Genomic DNA, 20,269 nt, shown 5'->3' on the forward strand with positions numbered 1-20,269 from the left:
ATGGTTCGGTTCTTCAACCAACCTTGTATTATTTAAACCTTTGTTATGTCAAGCTAATGAACTCAGATACTTATTTGATGCCTTTCACATCCTGTTAGATCAATGCATCATGAGCAAGAACAACTACTAACTCATTAATAATCCTTCTGACTACTGGATTCTTATGCAGTTTTGTAGATACATTGACTCTGTAGATTGTATTATTTTCATTCAATTAGAAGCTTCAAGTACATTAATGTCCCTCTTTCTTAGTTCAGTATCATTATTGGTACGTACTACCTCTCCACATACTGAGAATCTTCAGCAAAATGATATTCTTTTCAAAATCCTACTTTGGAAAATACTATATATCAACCACTTAATGAATGCCATGCATCAAACTTCTTCCATTGAGGTGTTTTTTTTCTTGTAAACATGATTCCATTTCGCCAAAGCCTTAAGAATGTTAAAGTATGCTATGCGATCATGCTATCCTTGAGATGGAACTGTAAGGAGTACTTCTATTCAGAACATCTTGTCAAACCATGATGAGCATGCATGATTAATATGACATCACCAAAATCATGTAAACTCGTCAGGTAAGTTTGTGAAATTAGTGAGAGAAATGTTTTTTACACTACCAAACCAAGGATTTAAATCTTGGTTATACATCAATTTCAGTATATTAAGAAATATATTAATCACATTGCCTGGTATTGTTGGATAAAATAACATAAAACAAAAATGAATCATATGATACCGAGACATTTTGATACTGGTATTTGGCTGGAGCAGCATATATTGATCCATACCAACCTGTATGGTTGACGATTGAGATACGGTGTCAAACATCCACATGTTTATGTGTTTGAATATCTACTTCGGCATTATTCTTCAATTAAGTTTTGTTTCCATTATTATTCCATAAATTATGGCTTAAGAAAATAAAGCATCATCATATAGTTCTTAATGGATTTCCTGGGAGTTTGCCCAAGTGGGTGTAGGAAGCATTTTCTACTTGGTAACTAAATCATGGCCACTTTCAGATTGTTTGGTCATACGTGGGTGGATGGTTTGACCTGCCACAAGTGTATATTAATACATATCATGAAAATCAAAGAGCCCATAATGGAATCTGTTGCACTTGCAAGCATTTAGAACCTATGTCTTTTGTCATGGTTTCAGTGGAAACAACTAGGCATTCCCTGACCTCCGACAGAGGTTCTACATTTATTGTAGGTCATTATTTTCTTTAGTCCACATGGTAAAATTTTTTAATTACCATAATTGACAATGTGGTGTCTAAAAAACTGCACTCAGCTTGGGTTCGTAGTGTGGTAAGATTAGATATGGATCAACTTTAAGTTGTTTGACAGGCTAAAAAAAATTTTGTGATGCACGAATATTATGGTGTTAATCGAAGTTTAATCATCTATACATCATCTAGGTTAGACTTTTATATGTGACATTGTGAATTATGATACAAGTATTGTGATGCATATTTAGAGGCTGCTTTCACGCTAAGATTCTATTGTGTTCAATTTGCAGTGGAACAACATAATCACTGTGCCAAACAGTATGCTTGAATGCAAGAGAAGAGATGTAATGATTCTGCATTCCAGTAGTGGGGCCAATATTATTCAAGGTGAATCAGTGGGCACATCTACGATCTTTCTTACACAACAGATTTTTGACAGGTATGCACTGACGCATTAGCTTTATTTTATTCCCGAAGATAATGCTATGATAATTGGGAGCACCACCACCCAAATAAAAGGTGTAAGGCCGAAAGCTCTTGGACTAGAACATTTCCTTGTCACTACTTTAATTGCCCTGTGGCAGCCACACAGTCTCACCATCTTGCATGATCACTCTTGCAATTCCCAAATGTGATATTTATCATGCCCTTGTTTGGGAGACATCTGATGTTAGATATCATGCATCCACATCTTCAGTAGAAAATAGTTGAAGGTTGAAAGAAAATTGTGCTGTTCCTACTACCCCTCTTCATCTCCTTCTTAAAGGCCTTATCATGTGGAGTGTGGCAGCAAAGTTTGAGGTTACATACATTGATGAAAAACATACTTTGGGGAAGATAAAGTGGTTTTGTTGAAACACTTTGTTCTCTTTACAAAACAATATTTTGGGCCATTCCTACTTGTAGGTTTTCTGATATAAACCTTTTCATGAAAAAAGCTTAATTCCTGTTAGTTATAATGGATGTGTGCTGGCTTTGACATTATAACATAATCCATATTGAAGTATTATTTGTGTTTGCAGTAATTAGTGATTTTGAGTAGAATCCATGAAATACCAAGTACTGAAGTAACACATGTTTCCTTATCAACAGCAGACTGTTCAGTAGATTAGTCTATTACTTGCACGAAAACACCTAAGTTCCGAGGCCTTGGTTTCAGTAACTGGTGTGTCAGCTCTCCATCCAAATCTGCCCCGAAATCTGAAGATTACATAGATTTCCATATATATCATCAGCATAATGTTTTGTTCATATCACCTTCATTGATTGATATCCATTACCTGAAGAACTGTCTGCTGATGAATAATAATCTACCCTGATGGGAGAGTGATTCTTAGAATAAAAACATACATCAGAACAAGCTTTTTATATAGATAACAGAGAACTTCCCACATTTCTGTAGTTGTTACAGTAGATACCATGGATTACAAGAGATCGACTGATCTTTGTCGCAGGGACTAAGGACTTGCATGCACGATTTCACTACAATTTACAGAGAAAGACCATTCTGCGTCAACAATTAGAGAGCAAGAGGTCAGTCATGGGATACAAGTCTTCGTCCTCCATCCTCCACAGCGACGCAGAACAGTCTTCCCATATGGGGGAACTCACCGGAGGGCATTCCATGTTGCAAGCCGATCCGCCCTTGTATTCGTCAAAGCTCAGCTGGCTGACGGATTCCGATGCGGCGATCTCATTCCAGATCTGATCCATGGTGTACCCCTTCCCTTCGTTATCGTTCACTTCAAGCCCTGAGATCAACGAGGTTCCCTCTGCAGTGCTGCAACCTTCATGCTTTTCCGCCCTGAGCTCCGAGATGTTACTACAGGACGAGGAAGACGGCGAGGGAGCCGAGCTCGTCCGCCGCTCCTGTGCCTTCTTCCTCATGTGCGTCCTCCAGTAGTTCTTGATCTCGTTGTCGGTGCGCCCCGGTAGCCGCCGAGCAATGCGAGACCACCTACAGAGCAGACATATTCGGATCACTGGATTGCAAGCAACAAGCCATGCTCATAAGCATATGAAGACAAGTGAGGAAGACCTATTTCCCCATTTGGCATGGAGTTCAAGCACAAGGTGTTCTTCCTGGGGCGTCATGCGCCCTCGCTTGAGGCCGGGATGAAGGTAGTTGACCCAGCGCAGCCTGCAGCTCTTGCCGGTCCTGTTGAGACCTGCACAGAACGAGGAGGCATGCAGAGGTCAAAGCCAGTGCCTTCCCCCGCCATCCTAAGTGCCTTACAGGCCTACCTATCCCCCGCCACCGCTCAAACCTGACACCTTGGCTAAGAAATCCCAACGACGTTCACCGAACAAGCGCACAAACCATACCAGTTGAAGGTCCTCCTGCTCCGTCCACGGCCCCTTCCGTGTGGCCGCCGCTGCTCCCGTAGGCGGCGCATTCGCCATCACTGCACGGCACACTCTGTTCAGGTACGCCTCTCTCTCTCTCTCTCTCTCTCTCTCTCTCTCTCTCTGAAAGGTGTGATTCTCAATAACTCGGAGGGCGTAGGACGCCACCCACGGGGTTTTATAGCCACCGTAGCCGTGGCCAGGTGATGTCATGTCGAACTCACAAAATCTAGCACGCAATTTAGCTTCTTTATGACATCCTAGTAACGTCTAGCGATTAATGGGTGTGCTGGAGAAGCTTTGGTTGGCCTCTTGCTAATAATACGAGCAGTGAAAGGGACAAGCGGGAGTCCGATGGCTAGGGCGACTCCATGTCCTCGGAGAGGTCACGCTCTTTGTTGCGTTGCCTTTCTAAAGACAAGTGAAAGTAACCACTTGGTGATTTACGAAAGGTGGTTTGAGCCCTTAATATATTATTAGTATGTGTTGCTCAGCCACCAAAAGAATAGTGAAAAAGGAAGAGAAGCTTTTAGTGAGTTAGATTCTTCTCTTGCCTCATTGGATGCTACAATTTTTAGTCAAACAAAAGAGTTATGCCAAGAAGTGTAACCAGGAAGAGTGATAGCTTGTTAACTCGGGAATGTCTCAAGTACTTGCTGCTGGAATGTTTCGATACACAAGTACCATATCTGACCTACTTGCCAAATTTGAGAGCACATTGTCTTAGCTAAACAAGATATGGATTTTTTTGGAAAGGTAAGTGGTGGATTCAATTTCATGGTCTTGCTATTGGCCCAGTCGAGATATTTTTAGTTGACTGACATTTTAAAATGTATTGGAGGATGATTCAAATACTGGACCTTTAGGCCTAGTGTACCACTATCCTTTTTATTATTATAATTACTGTATAGCTCTACAAGTAAGACCAGAATAAGAATTCTTACAAGTATTTTGAGTTTAAATCCATATATGTGATAGAGCATTACTTCATAAGTGACATGCCTTTCCTTACCTATGCAATGATCCACACTCTTTTAATCTTTTAGTCGTCTACCAGCATTCTAGATTTGATCATAATTTTTTATTTATTTTACACATGAATATTGTTCATAAAAATAATATCAAACATATTAATATGATCGCAAAATATAGAAACACCCATTATGAATCGATTTCTAACATAGGCATCATCTTCATTTGCAACCAAAGTATTCCCCTGCTCATCCCAGGCATTATTTCTTCATGAATCGGCAGTCGGTCCTGCTTAAATCACTGAAGTGTTTGTGATAAGGATAGTTGGTGTCTTATCATTAACACTGAGGCAAGTCCTGCCGTGATAAAAAGCCCGTGGGGTTCTGTTTACGTGTAAACATCACCCCCTCCTCTTGATTCAACTCATGCCTCTCCCTTCCTTCTCCTCTTCCTCCTCCTCGCGTGATGTGGCCATTTTTAAAGCAATATCTTGGAGCACTACTGCGTGCATACCAGGTCAAGGAATCAAGCCGAGTGCCGAGGGCTGCGGTGCTGACACTGACCCATTACCCACACACACGGACACGGTGGTACGGGCTGCACCGAGCCTTCTCGATGTCCAAAAGCGGAACGGAGAAGCCATAGAAAAGCGTGCAGTGTGGCTCAGATCCCAAAGCGGATCTTTTCCGTAGTGCGGAGTAGCTCGAGGCCGAGGCATCGTGACGTGGATGCCACCATCCCGTCTTTTTTGCCCCCAACTTGGCCCTTCGTCTCTCGTCTTCCTCCGCCTGCATCCTTTTGGCCGCCTTCAAACCTGCCATTATTCTACTCCCACCAATGCATCACAAATCTCATCTTCTTCCGTGATGTGTTGGGAGGGTGTGTAGCAGTTGGCACCGGATGTGGTCGGTGACGAGATATTATTTGTTATCATTTTTGGTTAGCAGCTGCTTTGTCTTGTTTCCCGGAGTAGTCGACTGCTTGTTCGATGTATTGCCTCGCTGCATACGAGATGCATGTGGACGAGTGAAGGAAAGAGACGTGGTATTTATATTTGGTCGAGGGTCTTCTTCTGACCCCTTTCTGTCCCCTTAAGTCCGAACCCTGCTTTGCTAGCTCCGAAAGGTGTGGCTTTTGGGATGGTGGAGAAGAGGCGTAACGAGTGCAGGAAAGATCAATGCAGTGGCAATTACAAGTTGCGATTCCGTGGTGCCTCCAACTGTTGTTCCTTGTGATCGTGTACCAACTAAGGAACAGCAGCATTCTTACAGGAAAGTGATAGGTGTGGTGTCCTTTGTCGATAAGACTCGTCGAGCACATACATGCCCATGGGCTCGAGCTGGTCGAGGGATTCGACTAGAAGCACACACATAGTGGCATGGCCTGCAGCCTTTTGTTCTTCCACAATTTCTATGGACCCGAAAACCATGATGATTTCAAGATGTGCCGACGCCGCGGGTTGTGCGCGTTGGACCAGTTGGGTGGTCGTCCGCCATGTTTCGTGTCAGGCTCTTCTGTTTCATTTGAGTGTTTTCTCACAATGTTTTTTACTTTAGCTGAGTCACGTCCGATTAGCTTAGTCCGGTCATATGCATCCAAATCTCTCTCTCTCTCTCTCTTAGGCTTAGGCTTAGGCTTAACTTGAATGTTCAAAATCTCGTCTTGACAATTTGTACATCCATTGTCCTTTCATCATAATCCATCTCCCTAATGTCGTATGGCGTACGATCTCCCATTGTTACTATTGATTGCACTTCCATCTATAGACTCAATCAAGACAACTTAATTAGGTCTCCCAGAGGCAAAAATTGCACCAAGGATTTACTTCTTAATGACCGTTTCTTGCTCGGCCTACAGCCCACAACCCATAAAAACCCATCCCTTAGCCGCCATAGCCCGTAGCACATCATAAAGCTATTCTAACTTCATTTTTTTTTTCTTTTCTTTTAATGGTTAGATTATAATTATTGGACACTCACGGTGATACATACACGATCGAATCTCTGCTACGCATTGATAACCTTGAACTCGATCGTCGAAGGTAGTATTAGGGGATGATTCGACTTAGTTGGAGGAGAAAAATCGATCTACACCAAGACATCAAGAGGTTGTTGAGGATTTCACAAATGAGGATTTGGGTAGGAAATGAAGTGGTCGTCGTTATCGAGATGCCATCTGGGAACTTGCAAAAGAGGGAATGTAATGATGCATTACACTGCTGACATCCAGTCAAGGGCTATCACCTAGGCGATAACATGGGTGAAAGAACTCACGAGCACGATCCTCCTGTCTTTGCCCACCTCGATCTTTGAGGGTGTCGCACGGGGCAATAGCATGATACGTTAATCCTCGATAATGAGGTCCATCCCCCTCTTTTAGGGTTATCTATCGTGAGCGATCTATCATCCTGATTTCTGGAAGGCTCGCATGTCCGATTGTAGAAAGCATTAACCCCAAGCAACATGACTCAATTCTTTTTTTTTTTCTTTCCGGGAGTCTGACACAAGGGGTCATCCATTTCTTATCCTAGACAGACTCTACCCCTAATAAATAACACTCTCGCAATCGACCTTCCGTCGCCACCCGCGGAGAGGTGTGTCCACCGATCGTCAACCTCGCTTCATCGACCGCTCAGGTATAAAAGTCAACCCCCAAATCCTAAAAAGGAAAAGCATTTCTACTATATTTCATCTCATAACTAATTTTATCATCGGAGGGATTAGGTCGAGAACATCCCTCAACACTGACTGCTTATACAAGAACCTCGACGAGACTAAGGCGTACCTCGGGATGATGCCAAATCAACCTCTAGCAAACAAGCAACGTCTTGGGGATGAGCTTACACATTCGAAACCAAATTAAATCGTGCCTACTCTATGGTCAACGGCATCGAAGCAATAACAATTAGCGTTAATTTTCTATTATTGGAGGCAATGGATACATTGAATTATTTCAATTAGGCTCTTTCTTAGCTAACGATGAATTATATAAATTATCATTTAATTATGTGCCAAAAACCAACTTTGTCCTTAAAAGCAATGGACATGAGAATGTCTTGAAAAAGGGCAAGGCTTGCTTGAAGAAATGGATAAAGATCAATCAGTGGAACTTCCATCTTTTATTTTCTTGTTAGGATGACTAATGTATAATTGATCAAAAATATCCGCATTCTGTCCCCCCCAGTCCTTTTCTTGTGGTTTCTAATTTTCTACCATATTAAAAGAAATTTATGTTACTGACAAGAAATAATCCTTAGCATACCATTGCCAATGCTAAAAAGTCTTGCTCCCCATAGACCAAAGGATAATTAGCACTTACTCTCTTCTGATCATAAATGTTTTTTTGAGGAAAAATAGCTTCAAAGTCAAGGGGAGAAAGAAAACCCTACAAAGAAGAAAGGCTCAAGAAATATCCCCCATGAATTTATTTTTATATCAAACTAATTAAGGAGAAATAAAATAAAACCAAAGAAAATTTGTCTGAAAAGAAAAGAAATGCTAAGTCGAAACATGAATAAAAGGAAGTAATTGAAGGGAAAACTCAGAGGATCTCTCCCACTGCAAACCAGTCAACCTATATGAACCCTAAGAAACCAACAAATTTAGAGCCAAATTAAAATCCAACACCATATGTAATGTAATGAAGAAATCAAAGCAAGAAAAAGAAATGAATGAGGCGATGAGGATATGAACAATGCATCTCCTGAAAGGAATTCATCCAAAATAGATATATAGTCATCAAATCATCATCATGCACTATGCGATGAATAACTGGAGGAATCTCGCGTTGCAGATCCTTCTGCCGTGTATCGGAATCCAAGGCTTTGGAGCTGCAATTCGTTCTCCAGCGGCGGCAAGTTCAAGTCCAGCCACCGAAGCTCCCTCGCACCACCTTCCCTCGCGGCATGCGCGTCCGGCGCCGCCGTCTTATGCCGCCGCATGTGGCCGCCGAGAGCCTGGCCCATCGGAAACACCAAGCCGCACACGGGGCAGGAGTGAAGCTTCGGCCTCATCTTCTGCACCGGGTTGCACCCGTCTCCACGTCCCCTCGGCCTTGTGTGGCTCGTCCGGTGGCCTCCGAGCGCCTGGAACGTCGGAAACCGGCGGCTGCAGGTCTTGCACTCGAACTGGCGGACCCCGCCGGCGCCACTGGGCCTGCTCGTGCCGCCGACCTCGCCCCGCTGCTTCTCTTCGCATGAGAGCAGCAGTAGCAGACTATCCATCTCCGTGCTCCGCGTCTCCTGCTCTATTCCTCCTCCGGCAGGGACGGAAGCTTCGCGAGGAAGAGTCGCCGAGGAAGTATCCGCTTCTTGCATGGAGTTTGGGACACGGGATGAGGAACAAGTGCATGGAGGTGCATGTTTTATAGAGGCATGACATGAGGAGCTGTTCGTGTCACGTTCGCGGACTAAGACGGGGAATTTGGGGAAGCAATCACGCAAACACGACTTGCAGTACACGACCGCGTTGTCCTCACATCAGCAACAGTGGCTGCTAGTGCTCAGTTTGCGTGTTGTTGTCGGCCCCCCTTCTCAGGCAAGCTTTGGCCATCGGGAATACCGATACAGCATTAACATGAGAAGCTCAATGATGTGATTAGATTCCCCGAGTTCCTCCGAGTGGCCTACTTAAGGTGTGTCTCGCACGCAAGAGCCTTTATTATTGTCGAGGACAGTTTCGTTGCAAGCCCGCCTTTCTCTGCTTCAATCAGTGCAAAGCCTAGCATTAAGGCACCACAAAAACGTTATGTGGTGTCAAGGTAATGAAATACCTCGGGTTGACTTGACTCTGCCCTTTTGGGCTTATGACCGCAGGAGTCCTTGCTTTCTCTTCTCTCTCGCTCGGTTCTACGTAAAAGAAGGTTCTCACAGCGTCAAATGGGTCAAGAAGTCAACTTGGACTAGCGAGATATGAGCTGTGATTTGCTTGGCCCGAGAGGAAACACACGGTTTACTGCTGATTGCCAGGAATTTGGGACAGTTGGTGCCAAAGATTTGTTGTCACTTGAACGCCTCTCACTACGCGTGGAGTGGACCTGGGAGTTGACCTGTGCTGTCACATTGACGTGTGGGCGGCATTACGTGGACAATCCTCGGAGAAGCGACGGTGAAGATATCTTGGAGATATCCGAGCGATGAATCAGCAGCAGCTGGTAATGGATTTTGATGGGTGTTGATTTGATGACGGTCTCCCTGATGGCGATCGCTAAGTGGGGAGGCACGCATTTAGATGCATATGTCGACCTCCAATTGGAACAGCGTACGCTTCACTGTCTCCCTCCCTCCCTCCCTCCCTCCATTTGGCATCGTTGGGCAAGCCTTTCCTCCAAAGCTAAAATGCCATGTCCTATTACACATTACTTTCCTTGAATCTACCGATTTTGTCGAACCACACCATTTATTATTTGACATCATCAATTGTTTCTAAGTTAAATAAATCTTTATTGGTTTTTATTTATTTTTTTTATGTTTTATAAGTTGTCACGTAGCGACATCTACCGTATTTTTAATCTATCAAGAACCCAACACTATCAAGTACATAAAAGAAGATAGGTTAAGAAGACGAATCTGAAAACTTAACTTCTCCAAATAAGTTAAGATATAATTTATTATTCTTATTAATTTATTTATTATTATTATTATTATTTCTTCTTCTTATACTTGGGTTCTATAAATAGGGGTCAACGAGAGATCATGTAATTGACTTCATTTCCTCATACTATGTGTGAGTGGTGCAGAGATTCCATCATCCACAGAATAGACATGTGGAGGTGCAAAAGATGCATTTTGAGAGTTTTCTTCTTTAGTGAGAATGAGTCTGATAACTATCCAATTATTTTTCTTATTATCTTCTTTTATCTCTTTCCGTCCTCAATTATCATTAATAAAAATAAAAATTATATGTGTTCATCCAATATTTGGTATTGAGAACTTTTGGTTGGAACAAAAAAAATTGTATCATTGCTGTTAATTCATATTTCAATTTATATAAATTCAGGATGAATTCCTCATGAACAAACAAACAAACAAAAAAAGAGACTGCGGATTGCACCTTTAATCTCTCTTCTCGGAGGACGAATTCTCACCTATGTTTCCAATTCTTCATGCATGATGAATAGCTTGGTATCATAATATATATTCACTTCTTTTTACCATGTATTTATTATCTTACATGGCAAGTGGAACCTTTGTTATTCCATTGCTGGATGATATTGTTGATGGGTGAAGACCAGTGGCACATTGTCTTTCTTTTCCCCCACTAAGGTTCACACCAATCTTGATGTACAATATTGCTAGATCAAAGGAATTGGATACGTGGAGCATTGTTTTTTGGGCGAAAGGCAGTCTCCACTTACCAAAAATATGACCATGACTCCACCAATTTTACTAGATTCTTTGAGGAAGCTTTCTTCAAATATTGATATGGTATAGATAGATAGAGAGAGAGAGAGAGAGAGAATCACATTTGTATTGCATGATTAAATAAAATCACATATTAGCAATATAAGCCCTCAAGAAGTATTGAATTAATCCAATACTTTAATTCTATTAGCTTGCAAACAGTGCTTGTGGTACTGATTCGAATTCAACGAAGTACTCCAGCGGTCGTCACCAGTGGTTGCCTCCCGACGGGCGCTCAGTTTCCTCAGAAGCTTCTTCCGGTCGTTGCTGCTTTCCAAGTTGTACATCCTCAGGGTCAGTTCATGCTGCTCCCGTTCTCATGTATTTTGCTGACTCAGGGGTTCTTCTAGATAAGCTTTGGCCTGTTGGAAGTCAACAAGTGACAACATTCCGGTGTCATATGCTCTCAGGACTTTGAAGCATTACTCCATTCTTCTACCTCGGTGATGCCTTCTGGTGTCTATGGTTTCAGATGTTTTGGCCAATGGCAGGTGTTCCCTTCCTCGGAAATCTAAGTCAAACCCACCTATGTTCTCTCTTCGTACCTTCCATGCTGTATAGTTATTGTTTAAGCAGCCGAGCTTCGCTGACTGCCACTTCAGTGGCAGGCGGTAACGTCGGCGATGACGCATCATGAGCAAAGCCATCACAGCACGGAAATTGATGATCTAAAATAATTATTCTTTCGGTTTCTGGATCAACCAATTGGTCATTTTCAATCAACTCTACCAGCTTATTCGGATCTGCGAATCTTTATGTTCAGATATATACACTGCGGCAGTGAATTCATGTGATGGTGTGGACGTGAAAAAAATGGCTATGGTAGAGCACAATAAGCTGATTGAGTAACCTGGAACACATGGAAAGATGCGTCATTTGTGGTTGGAGATGGGGAAGAGAAGAAGAGCGGAGGAAGGTGGTGAGTTTTGGAGCTCGGTAGTGGTTAGGTTGAAGACTTGGAAGAAGAATCGGAAGGCTGGTGTCGGGTATACTACATTGACACATCACCTGTACCGGATTTGCTCAGCTACCACGCCATGGATTCAACACACGTTTCCTGCGCAGCTCAGCAAATCCGTGCTTCCATCTCGTTGGGTTCTCTCGTTTCCGTGAGTCGCAAATCCAGTGCAGTAAAACCTCATATATCTATCTAACACACTTTTGCTGACTCTTCCTCTCTCCCTTTTCAAACTGCATCAGATCGAGACCACTTCACATTTCTAGAAGATAGGACGACCAAGTCACCTCTCTCGTCGTCGTGTTTGCTTCCATCACCACGATCTCATCCTTACCTCTCACCTACGGAACATTGTAGCCGAATTGACTTCCTCCCACAATTTATTGCCATCACGAAAACGAACACTTCTTTGCCGCTACAAAAAGTCACGACTGGCGAGTCCTGAGAGCCTAAAAAGCCATTTCCTGCCTCCCATCCGCAAGTGTGCTCGGAGCTCTTACCGACGTTTCGTCCAGCATGAAGAGAACTAGGGTCGCAGGGGAAGGAGAAGTGGGGAGCGTCCACACCATGGCTCATGCACTGATGCAGCTGTCCCATGGCAGCGCCGACGACGCCGACGTGTCGTCGGTGTCGCCACCGGCACGTGTTTTCGAGTGCAAGACGTGCAACCGGCAGTTCCCGTCGTTCCAGGCCCTCGGTGGCCACCGGGCGAGCCACAAGAAGCTGAAGCTCGCCGGGGACGGCCGCGGCGACGGCGAGGGGGCGAATCCGAGGGTGCATGAGTGCTCCATTTGCGGGCTCGAGTTCGCCATTGGCCAGGCCTTGGGAGGTCACATGCGGCGGCACCGGGCGACCACCGCGGCCTGCGGGCAGGGGCTACCGGAGACGAAGAGTACTGAGGGGAAGAGGGTGCTAAAGATCTTTGGATTTGAGCTTGTATATACAAACCCAGTGGCGGTGGATTGCTTGTATTGATCGATCTATATTGACCTCCTCATATACCTAATGTAATACTTTTCATTTTCTTACATGTTTTCTTTTTCCATTTGTTCATTGTGTACTTATTGCATGAAAATACTAAGAATTATACCGATAAATTATGAGATTATACATATTTGATGACAATAATTTGTCGTACGAGAATATCTCGATGTAAAAAAGACTAATCTATATATGGCTCGAGACTCCTTATCTATGTTAACGTAAAAACAAAAAAAAAATCATACGAGTATTTAAAGTGTTTTTTCTCTGTTTCTCATTCTTAATTTTAAGATAGATATGGTATTTATAAAATAAATAAATTATAATTCACAAAAAGATCTTTTTTCATACTTGAATTCTCGACTTTAAAGATACTTATCGATCCTAACATAATTTAAGTGTTAAATTTTAAACAAAAAATAAATAGAAAATAGGAAATTATAATTCAACTGTGGAAAGGTACTCTTCTTCTTGCTTTTGTCCTGTTTTACTTTTTGACATTTTCTTCTGCCCCTTTGGAGAAGCTAATGGTGCAATTTCCAGACCTCATTGTGTAACAGCTATTATGAGATTGACAGATGCATCTTTTTTTCCTGACAAAAGTTTCAAGTGACTTTGTTGGTTTGATTTTGTTGTATTCACTCTAATAGTTCATTAGCTTCAACCATACAACCCCTTTCTCTGTCTCATCTTTGGTGAGCATTTTATATCTGAATTGGGAAAATTTTACATCTTTGCATGAAAGTTGCTGTTACTAGAAAAATAAGATAAGTTTCATAAAATTATGCAAAAAAAATTCTTTTATCATACTTTTTTTGAAAAAATAAGAAGCAACTATACTTGTCCTTAAAAAAGGGTCCCTATTTTATTGGCAGTATAGGTGGCTTATAATGTTGGGGAAGTATAGTGCACAACACAATCATTCTAGAATCCTACAATTAAACACAGACTTGTGGACATCTCATACACAATCTCTGTGATAGTTAGAACAGGCTTTTTGCGACTTTAAAAGCATAAGCTGACATATTGGCATACAGGTAAGTTGTGGCCTAAAAGGTTGATGCTGACAATGCAAGCAACATACATGAAGTTTGTTAAAAATTAAACCAAAAAAATAGAAAGATGAAAATTGTAGAAGAAACTATGAAATGTATAAGATGTAATTATCTAGTTCATTTTGATAGTGAGCTCTTGATAGCTATTTATACACACTCGGGGAGATTATACACATTTAGTATGAAGGATTTTTCTCACCTGCTTAGAGATTTCCTCAATTGCAAATCCACAAATTCCACATACATTATTATTCCTCCTTCAAAACCTTTCAGATTGACAGTCTATGGGGTTGTGATTGGTTTTTGTTTTACTTTCTAAAGGAAGAGCTATGTATTACCTTAATAATTGACATGGCAAATGGCCCGACATGTGAAGTTCAGTTTATCCTAAAATGATAAAACAATCTATTATGATTTGCCACATTAGTATTAGTAGAAAATATTCTTTGAATAAAAATAACTCAGTGAATATTTCTTAATTACAAGCTATAGGGACTTGTAATTAATTCATGTGTCTTGTAGTTTTGATTGATTCATGGTTGTTGACTTGTAGCAACATTGACGCTTCAGAGCTTGACTTAAGCTTTGTAACCCTTATCACTCTTTTCGGTATACATCACCACTCCTCTTTCTTTAATGGCTCTCAGCAAATTGCCGGACTACCATTGCCATGCACACCTCCCTTTGTTAATATAGACTAGTAGGAACTAACTGCACACGTCCGATAATGGTCGTTTACCTCAAATATTTTTTTTTATATGTGATTGCACGATGAAAATTCGAGTCACATAAAATTAGTATATTTGAATTAATGATCCCCAAAACATGGCATATATATATATATATATATTTATCCAACATTAAATAAAGATTATAAAATAAATATTCTTTCATGAAATCCCAATATATATTGCATATATGAACACACCGTCACGTGCCCGACGCGTGCGATCTCCGTTCTCTCACGGCCTCCGCAGGCCGGGAATGGTGGGCCTCCCAATAACTCGTGCGGGTCCAGACGGGACCCGCCGGTTGAAGACAGTCACATGGGCTGCCGCGGCGAACCCACCCCTTCGTCCACGGGGAACAGAATACGGTTCCTTCTCCTGCTTAAGGGGACGCGTCGCTCCCACGCGATCCGCTAATCACTGTGATCGGGGCAATATGAACCATCGGATGTCACGCACAGGCCCAAAGGTGGACGCGTCACGGTGGTTAATCGTGTGCCGTGACGTGCCGGGTAATTGCACCATAGCACATCGACGAACGGTAGAGGCGCGTCGAGATCTCGGTGGGTCCCGGAGGCACTGTCCGAGGTGCGGTGGCATCGCCAAAGGTGCCGATTCCGATACCGTGGGATCTGTTTTAGACGTCCTATTTAGTGGGGCACAGCGGGAAGGCAGACACCATCTCCCGTTCTCTCTTCTTCCGGTCCTCTGAACCGATTCATATTTACTACGATTCTTCTCGTTTTCTCTTCCTGTCTCCGGTTCCGAGAGCGGCTCCAACTCCTCTGTCTGCGTTGCGATCTACCGATTCCGGTAAACCTCTGTTCGGAACACGTCGGATCTCTCTTTCTGCGTTTTGCTTACTGTTCGAACTCCAATTACATGTAACCTTGTTGTTGGGATCGGATCATTTGAGTCTCTTTGGGATTCTTTGTTTTAAGTTAAATAATGCTTATTGCACCGGATCGGAGCCACAGTTATGGGCCTCGATCGAGGATTGTATGCTTCCGTCTCTGTCTGTTTAGTTCTGAGCCGAATCGGATCTTGTTCTGCTATATATCAAGGATTTTACCTGCGCTAGTTGCTTGTGAATCCAGATATAGAAGTTTCAACTTTCATGTACTTATTTTGCTGGATCTTTTGTATTGGAGTTCAAGAAATATGTCTGATCTTGCTTTCACCATTTTCTTTCAAATGTCTCTCCTGATTAGGGTTCCAGATACACTAGTTCTATCTTCCTCGTAGTAGATCTGCAGGGATGACTCTGGTTTTCTAGAATATAACCGAACTTTCTTTTTCATCTAGACTATAGTATTATTATATATTGCTTTGTTGCAGAAAAGAGTTGGTGCATCAAATGCAGAAGTCACCATAAGTCCAAGTCAGTTGTGCTGTGTTTGTCCCGCATTTGTCCCACATATGCACAAAGTAAAGTTGGATGAATTTTGGCTGTTTTATTTCTTCGGATCTCGTGACTGGCTTTAAGATCCTAGAGATGTGATAGCGTTGCTGTTTCCTGATCTAATACTGTCCTTGAAGGTCATTGATCTGCCCAATCTGTTCTGATAGAGCCCTATCTACCAAATCATATCAATGAAAATAAACCTAATAATTTTCGTTAATTTTTTTATGCTGACAACAATGGCATTTTGCATAGGCTTCGAAGATTTTGAACCCCCATCGTGTGTTCTGAACATATCATATATCTGCCCTTTGCATATGGATGAGTGATGCCTGCAGGCTACTCATGCCTTTGGGCCTAATTTAATGCGGATGGGGGCAATGACAGTCACAATAATAGTGATAGTTATTTTATTTTCTTTGTAATAATAATTCTCAGTGATGGCTTTTAATGTTCGTAATGCCACAATCACTGTCCCATTTTTCAATAATGTGCACGATGTGCAGACTGTGTATGATACATTATGGATGTAGTTTAAAAATGAGCCATGGTTAATCTAGGGCAGCAGAAGTCTCAAAGAACGTTTCTGTTTGGAAGTTTTTGTCTGAATACTTTTTCTGTTTTTTTCTTTTTTTGCATTTTACTCATGACCAGCAACTTCTATATTCTTCAATGTTCCAACAAGTATACATTTAAGATAAGATGATGAATTGTTTACAATGAAAATTCATTGTATGTTTATCAGATTCTCATTATGGCTCCACCTCCTGAAGTACCAACCAAGGCTTCTGGCCTGCAAATTTCTCATCCACCACTCAATGAGAGAATACTTTCATCCATGTCTAGAAGGTCTGTTGCAGCACATCCTTGGCATGATCTTGAAATAGGTACTCAATCTCATAAAAAAATTTTCATGTGGTCATCTATTCATCTCTTTCTATGTTAATTCCTTTCTTCATTGGACTTTGGATTTTGCTTACAGGCCCTGGTGCGCCTACAATATTCAACTGTGTGAGTACATTATACCTTTCAATATTGAGTTGTCCTATCACAGGGTTTGATGCTAATAAAAGGACTTCAATGTGGTGCTAGAACATAAAATTTGGCAACTTTGCTTGTTTTGGCATGAAAGTAATTGTGTGTAACCTAGCTAAAATATTCAACTGATGGTGTCTTTAACAATTAATATCTTAATTCAATAATTCATTTTATAGGATCTTTCGGACTTACATTTATGTGGATGAAAAGGATACTATATATTTGTACTTGAAACAGGATGCTGTACCTAATATTATAAACAAAAAGTTTAATTCCTGCAGGTGGTGGAAATAGGAAAGGGAAGCAAAGTGAAATATGAACTTGACAAGAAAACTGGGTTGATAAAGGTATGCATGGTACTTTACCCTGTTGCTTCCTTTCTGCTTTCTGTTGTAAACTTCATATTTGCTTTGTGTACGCAGGTAGACCGAGTGCTTTACTCATCTGTGGTGTATCCTCATAACTATGGTTTCATCCCACGCACTCTTTGTGAAGATAATGATCCTTTGGATGTATTGGTTATCATGCAGGTTTGTAACACTTAGCTCTCATGGTCGTAATACTCATTTACATTTGTGTATAAAAGGAAATAGTTTCCCAACAAATGCCATCACATAAGTCTATCAGAAAATTTTCATAATTTTTAAGTCTAAATTTTTAAGTTATTTCCCTTGTATTTTTTCCTTTAACATTTGTAGTTGTTAGTTACTTAATGGAATCTATTAGAATAGTAATTGCTGATGCTGAATCAACAGGAACCAGTACTCCCAGGATGCTTTCTTCGAGCTAAAGCCATTGGTCTAATGCCTATGATCGATCAGGTCTTGTTTATGCATTAGTATGTTGGACCATTTGATTTCATAATTCAAGGCATTTGATTGCTTGACATTGATATAAAAGGTGCTGATGCAATTCATCATATCATAAACAGGGGGAGAAAGATGACAAGATAATTGCCGTCTGTGCTGATGATCCTGAATACAAGCATTACAATGATATCAAAGAGCTCCCACCACATCGTTTAGCTGAGATCAGGCGTTTCTTTGAAGACTGTATCCTTGTATATTTGTGAACATTTTTAAAAGGTTATCCACAAAACAAAGTAATATGGTCAATTAAATTTCCAGACTTAGGTCCGCCCTACAATCTACATCTATAAATGCTTGTCATGTATAATTCATTGATCACTCTCATTTTTAAGAAAAGGATAGACTAGTGTGTAAGACTCTGGCCAATGTAGAATATAGATAAAATTAATATTTGATTTCTTACATTTACCATAGTGTTTTCATGACTCGAACCTAGATCATTAGTAGGTAGGTATTTTGTGCTACAATTTACTTGTATTTTTTACTTATGCTTCTAGAGCACATGCTTGTAAGATATATCTTCACCCACTCATTGTCTTATGTGCTCTCATCTCCTTCGGTTTTGGTGTATCTTATGCAAAGCAGGAGACAAGTATTGATCTTATAGAGAAACTACTGATGGTTTAGCTCATGAAAAATGCAACGTTGTCCTCTATATCTGAAACTCTTCCCAGAAGTATAAATCCACAAGTATTAAACTCATCAAATTTGATTCTCCTTGACCATAGAAAATCAGATAAGAAAAATGAAAACAAGGACGTTGCCGTGAATGACTTCCTGCCTGCATCTTCAGCTTACAAAGCAATACAGCATTCCATGTAAGTATTATCATGTTTGTCATTTCTTTATATCTTTGGCTTGCTACCTACATATCCTCAATTATATTACAGGACTGGTATATCTTTACAATAAAATACTTACCTAAAACTTGATGTTGCTTTTTTCAAAATACATAAGAAATTAATCCATTTAGTTAGAGTCATTCCTGCCTAATGCTTGGGGAGACATGTGATCGGGGATCAAAATTCGGACCATTTTCACAATATGATCCCTAAGCACAACTGTTTATGACAAAGCATATAACATTGCCCTACATGTGATAACAACTTCAAATTGGACCGCAGTATTATCTTTTTTCTTGTTATGCCCTAATCAAATTTGCGGAATGTTATTCTTGGTCTTTAGGTTTTAGAACATTCAGACTGGAACAACTTGGACGGTCTTCATTTCTGATTGCATTCCTGTACTTGGGATGTAAATCATATTCTTTTATTATAAAAGAGATTTGTAGTATTTGCTATTTTTCACATAGTCTATATCCCCTTTTGATATTTGAACTTACTTTCAGGGACCTTTATGCTACTTACATTGTTGAAAGCTTGAGGAGGTAGGAGGCATTTGGAGGGGCGATTATATATATATATATATATATATATATATATCTAGGAGGACCATTCAAACAGTTCTTTGTTGATGCTTGTTACATGACACTTTGCCAATGAGGGTATATCAAAGTGGACACTGTTACAACGAAAGTGCTAGTTGTTTAATGTAATTGCGAGCCTGGTTACTTTATTAATCGCATAGGAAGTTGCTTGCTTATTCATGTGATTGTATAGACTAGACTGGAAGTTGCTTGTTCATGTGATTGTAAACACTTGGTGTCTATTTTTCTCCTATTATCAAAAGCCAAACAGTGTACTGCATCTCTGGTGATCTTTGCAAAATATGATAACCTGTATGTTTTGGAAAATGCTGGACTGGTTACCTCCATTATTTGAGTCATAGGAAGATCGACTAGTTACATTACTTTTGACATTAATGCTAAAATAGATTATAAATCCTTGTTAATGCTCTTGACATCATTCGGGATTGTTAAACCGAGCGGGCAAATTCTACTGTATGAGATGTGTCTTATGCATATCTGCCATCCCAAAGCCATAGTGGGTTCTGTATGAGATGTCTTGTGAAATCGCATAGTGCGAGTAAAGATGTTAGAGCTAGTCTCTTTGTTTGGTTGTCAGCCACATTTAATTTTGACCCGAATTGGACGTGAACGCTTCGGAGCTGGATTAGGCTTCGTAGTTATTTTAATTGTTCTAGTCAACATTGTTATAGTTATTTTAGTTGCTAGAACAACAAAACACACTTCATCCTTTCAACTTACTTAATGAGCGAGATTGCACCTTTACATTACGGCGGCAACGTGGAGCCATCACGTCGAACGGACGCGGGAACGCGAAGGTTCGAACTTAGCGAGGTTACAATAAAGCGCCAGAGCCC

At 41.0% G+C, this 20,269-nt stretch overlaps 4 protein-coding genes across 4 annotated transcripts; 2 read left to right on the top strand and 2 right to left on the bottom strand.

Annotated features, from left to right (window-relative positions):
* Window positions 1–2,584: 2,584 nt before the first annotated feature.
* LOC135595601 (transcription factor MYB59-like) lies at window positions 2,585–3,728 on the bottom strand. Its single transcript, XM_065086754.1, has 3 exons — window positions 3,505–3,728; window positions 3,276–3,405; window positions 2,585–3,194 (listed from the first exon to the last, which is right to left on the bottom strand). Exons 1-3 carry the CDS (start codon window positions 3,638–3,640, stop codon window positions 2,750–2,752), a joined length of 711 nt encoding a protein of 236 aa, XP_064942826.1. The 5' UTR covers window positions 3,641–3,728; the 3' UTR covers window positions 2,585–2,749.
* Window positions 3,729–8,303: 4,575 nt separating this feature from the next.
* On the bottom strand, window positions 8,304–8,777 carry LOC135594774 (zinc finger protein ZAT12-like). The gene has a single exon (XM_065085283.1). The coding sequence runs from the start codon at window positions 8,775–8,777 to the stop codon at window positions 8,304–8,306; it is 474 nt and encodes a 157-aa protein (XP_064941355.1).
* Window positions 8,778–12,209: 3,432 nt separating this feature from the next.
* On the top strand, window positions 12,210–13,021 carry LOC104000919 (zinc finger protein ZAT12-like). The gene has a single exon (XM_009423073.3). It carries the CDS (start codon window positions 12,430–12,432, stop codon window positions 12,886–12,888), a length of 459 nt encoding a protein of 152 aa, XP_009421348.2. The 5' UTR covers window positions 12,210–12,429; the 3' UTR covers window positions 12,889–13,021.
* A 2,311-nt stretch (window positions 13,022–15,332) lies between these two features.
* LOC104000918 (soluble inorganic pyrophosphatase 4) lies at window positions 15,333–19,692 on the top strand. Its single transcript, XM_009423072.3, has 9 exons — window positions 15,333–15,490; window positions 16,825–16,966; window positions 17,062–17,090; window positions 17,399–17,464; window positions 17,540–17,647; window positions 17,873–17,938; window positions 18,049–18,169; window positions 18,723–18,804; window positions 19,335–19,692. The coding sequence occupies exons 2-9, from the start codon at window positions 16,834–16,836 to the stop codon at window positions 19,375–19,377; spliced, it is 648 nt and encodes a 215-aa protein (XP_009421347.1). The 5' UTR covers window positions 15,333–15,490; window positions 16,825–16,833; the 3' UTR covers window positions 19,378–19,692.
* Window positions 19,693–20,269: the final 577 nt, after the last annotated feature.

Source organism: Musa acuminata, chromosome BXJ1-10, assembly GCF_036884655.1.
Source record: "Musa acuminata AAA Group cultivar baxijiao chromosome BXJ1-10, Cavendish_Baxijiao_AAA, whole genome shotgun sequence".
Classification (NCBI taxonomy): Eukaryota; Viridiplantae; Streptophyta; class Magnoliopsida; order Zingiberales; family Musaceae; genus Musa; species Musa acuminata.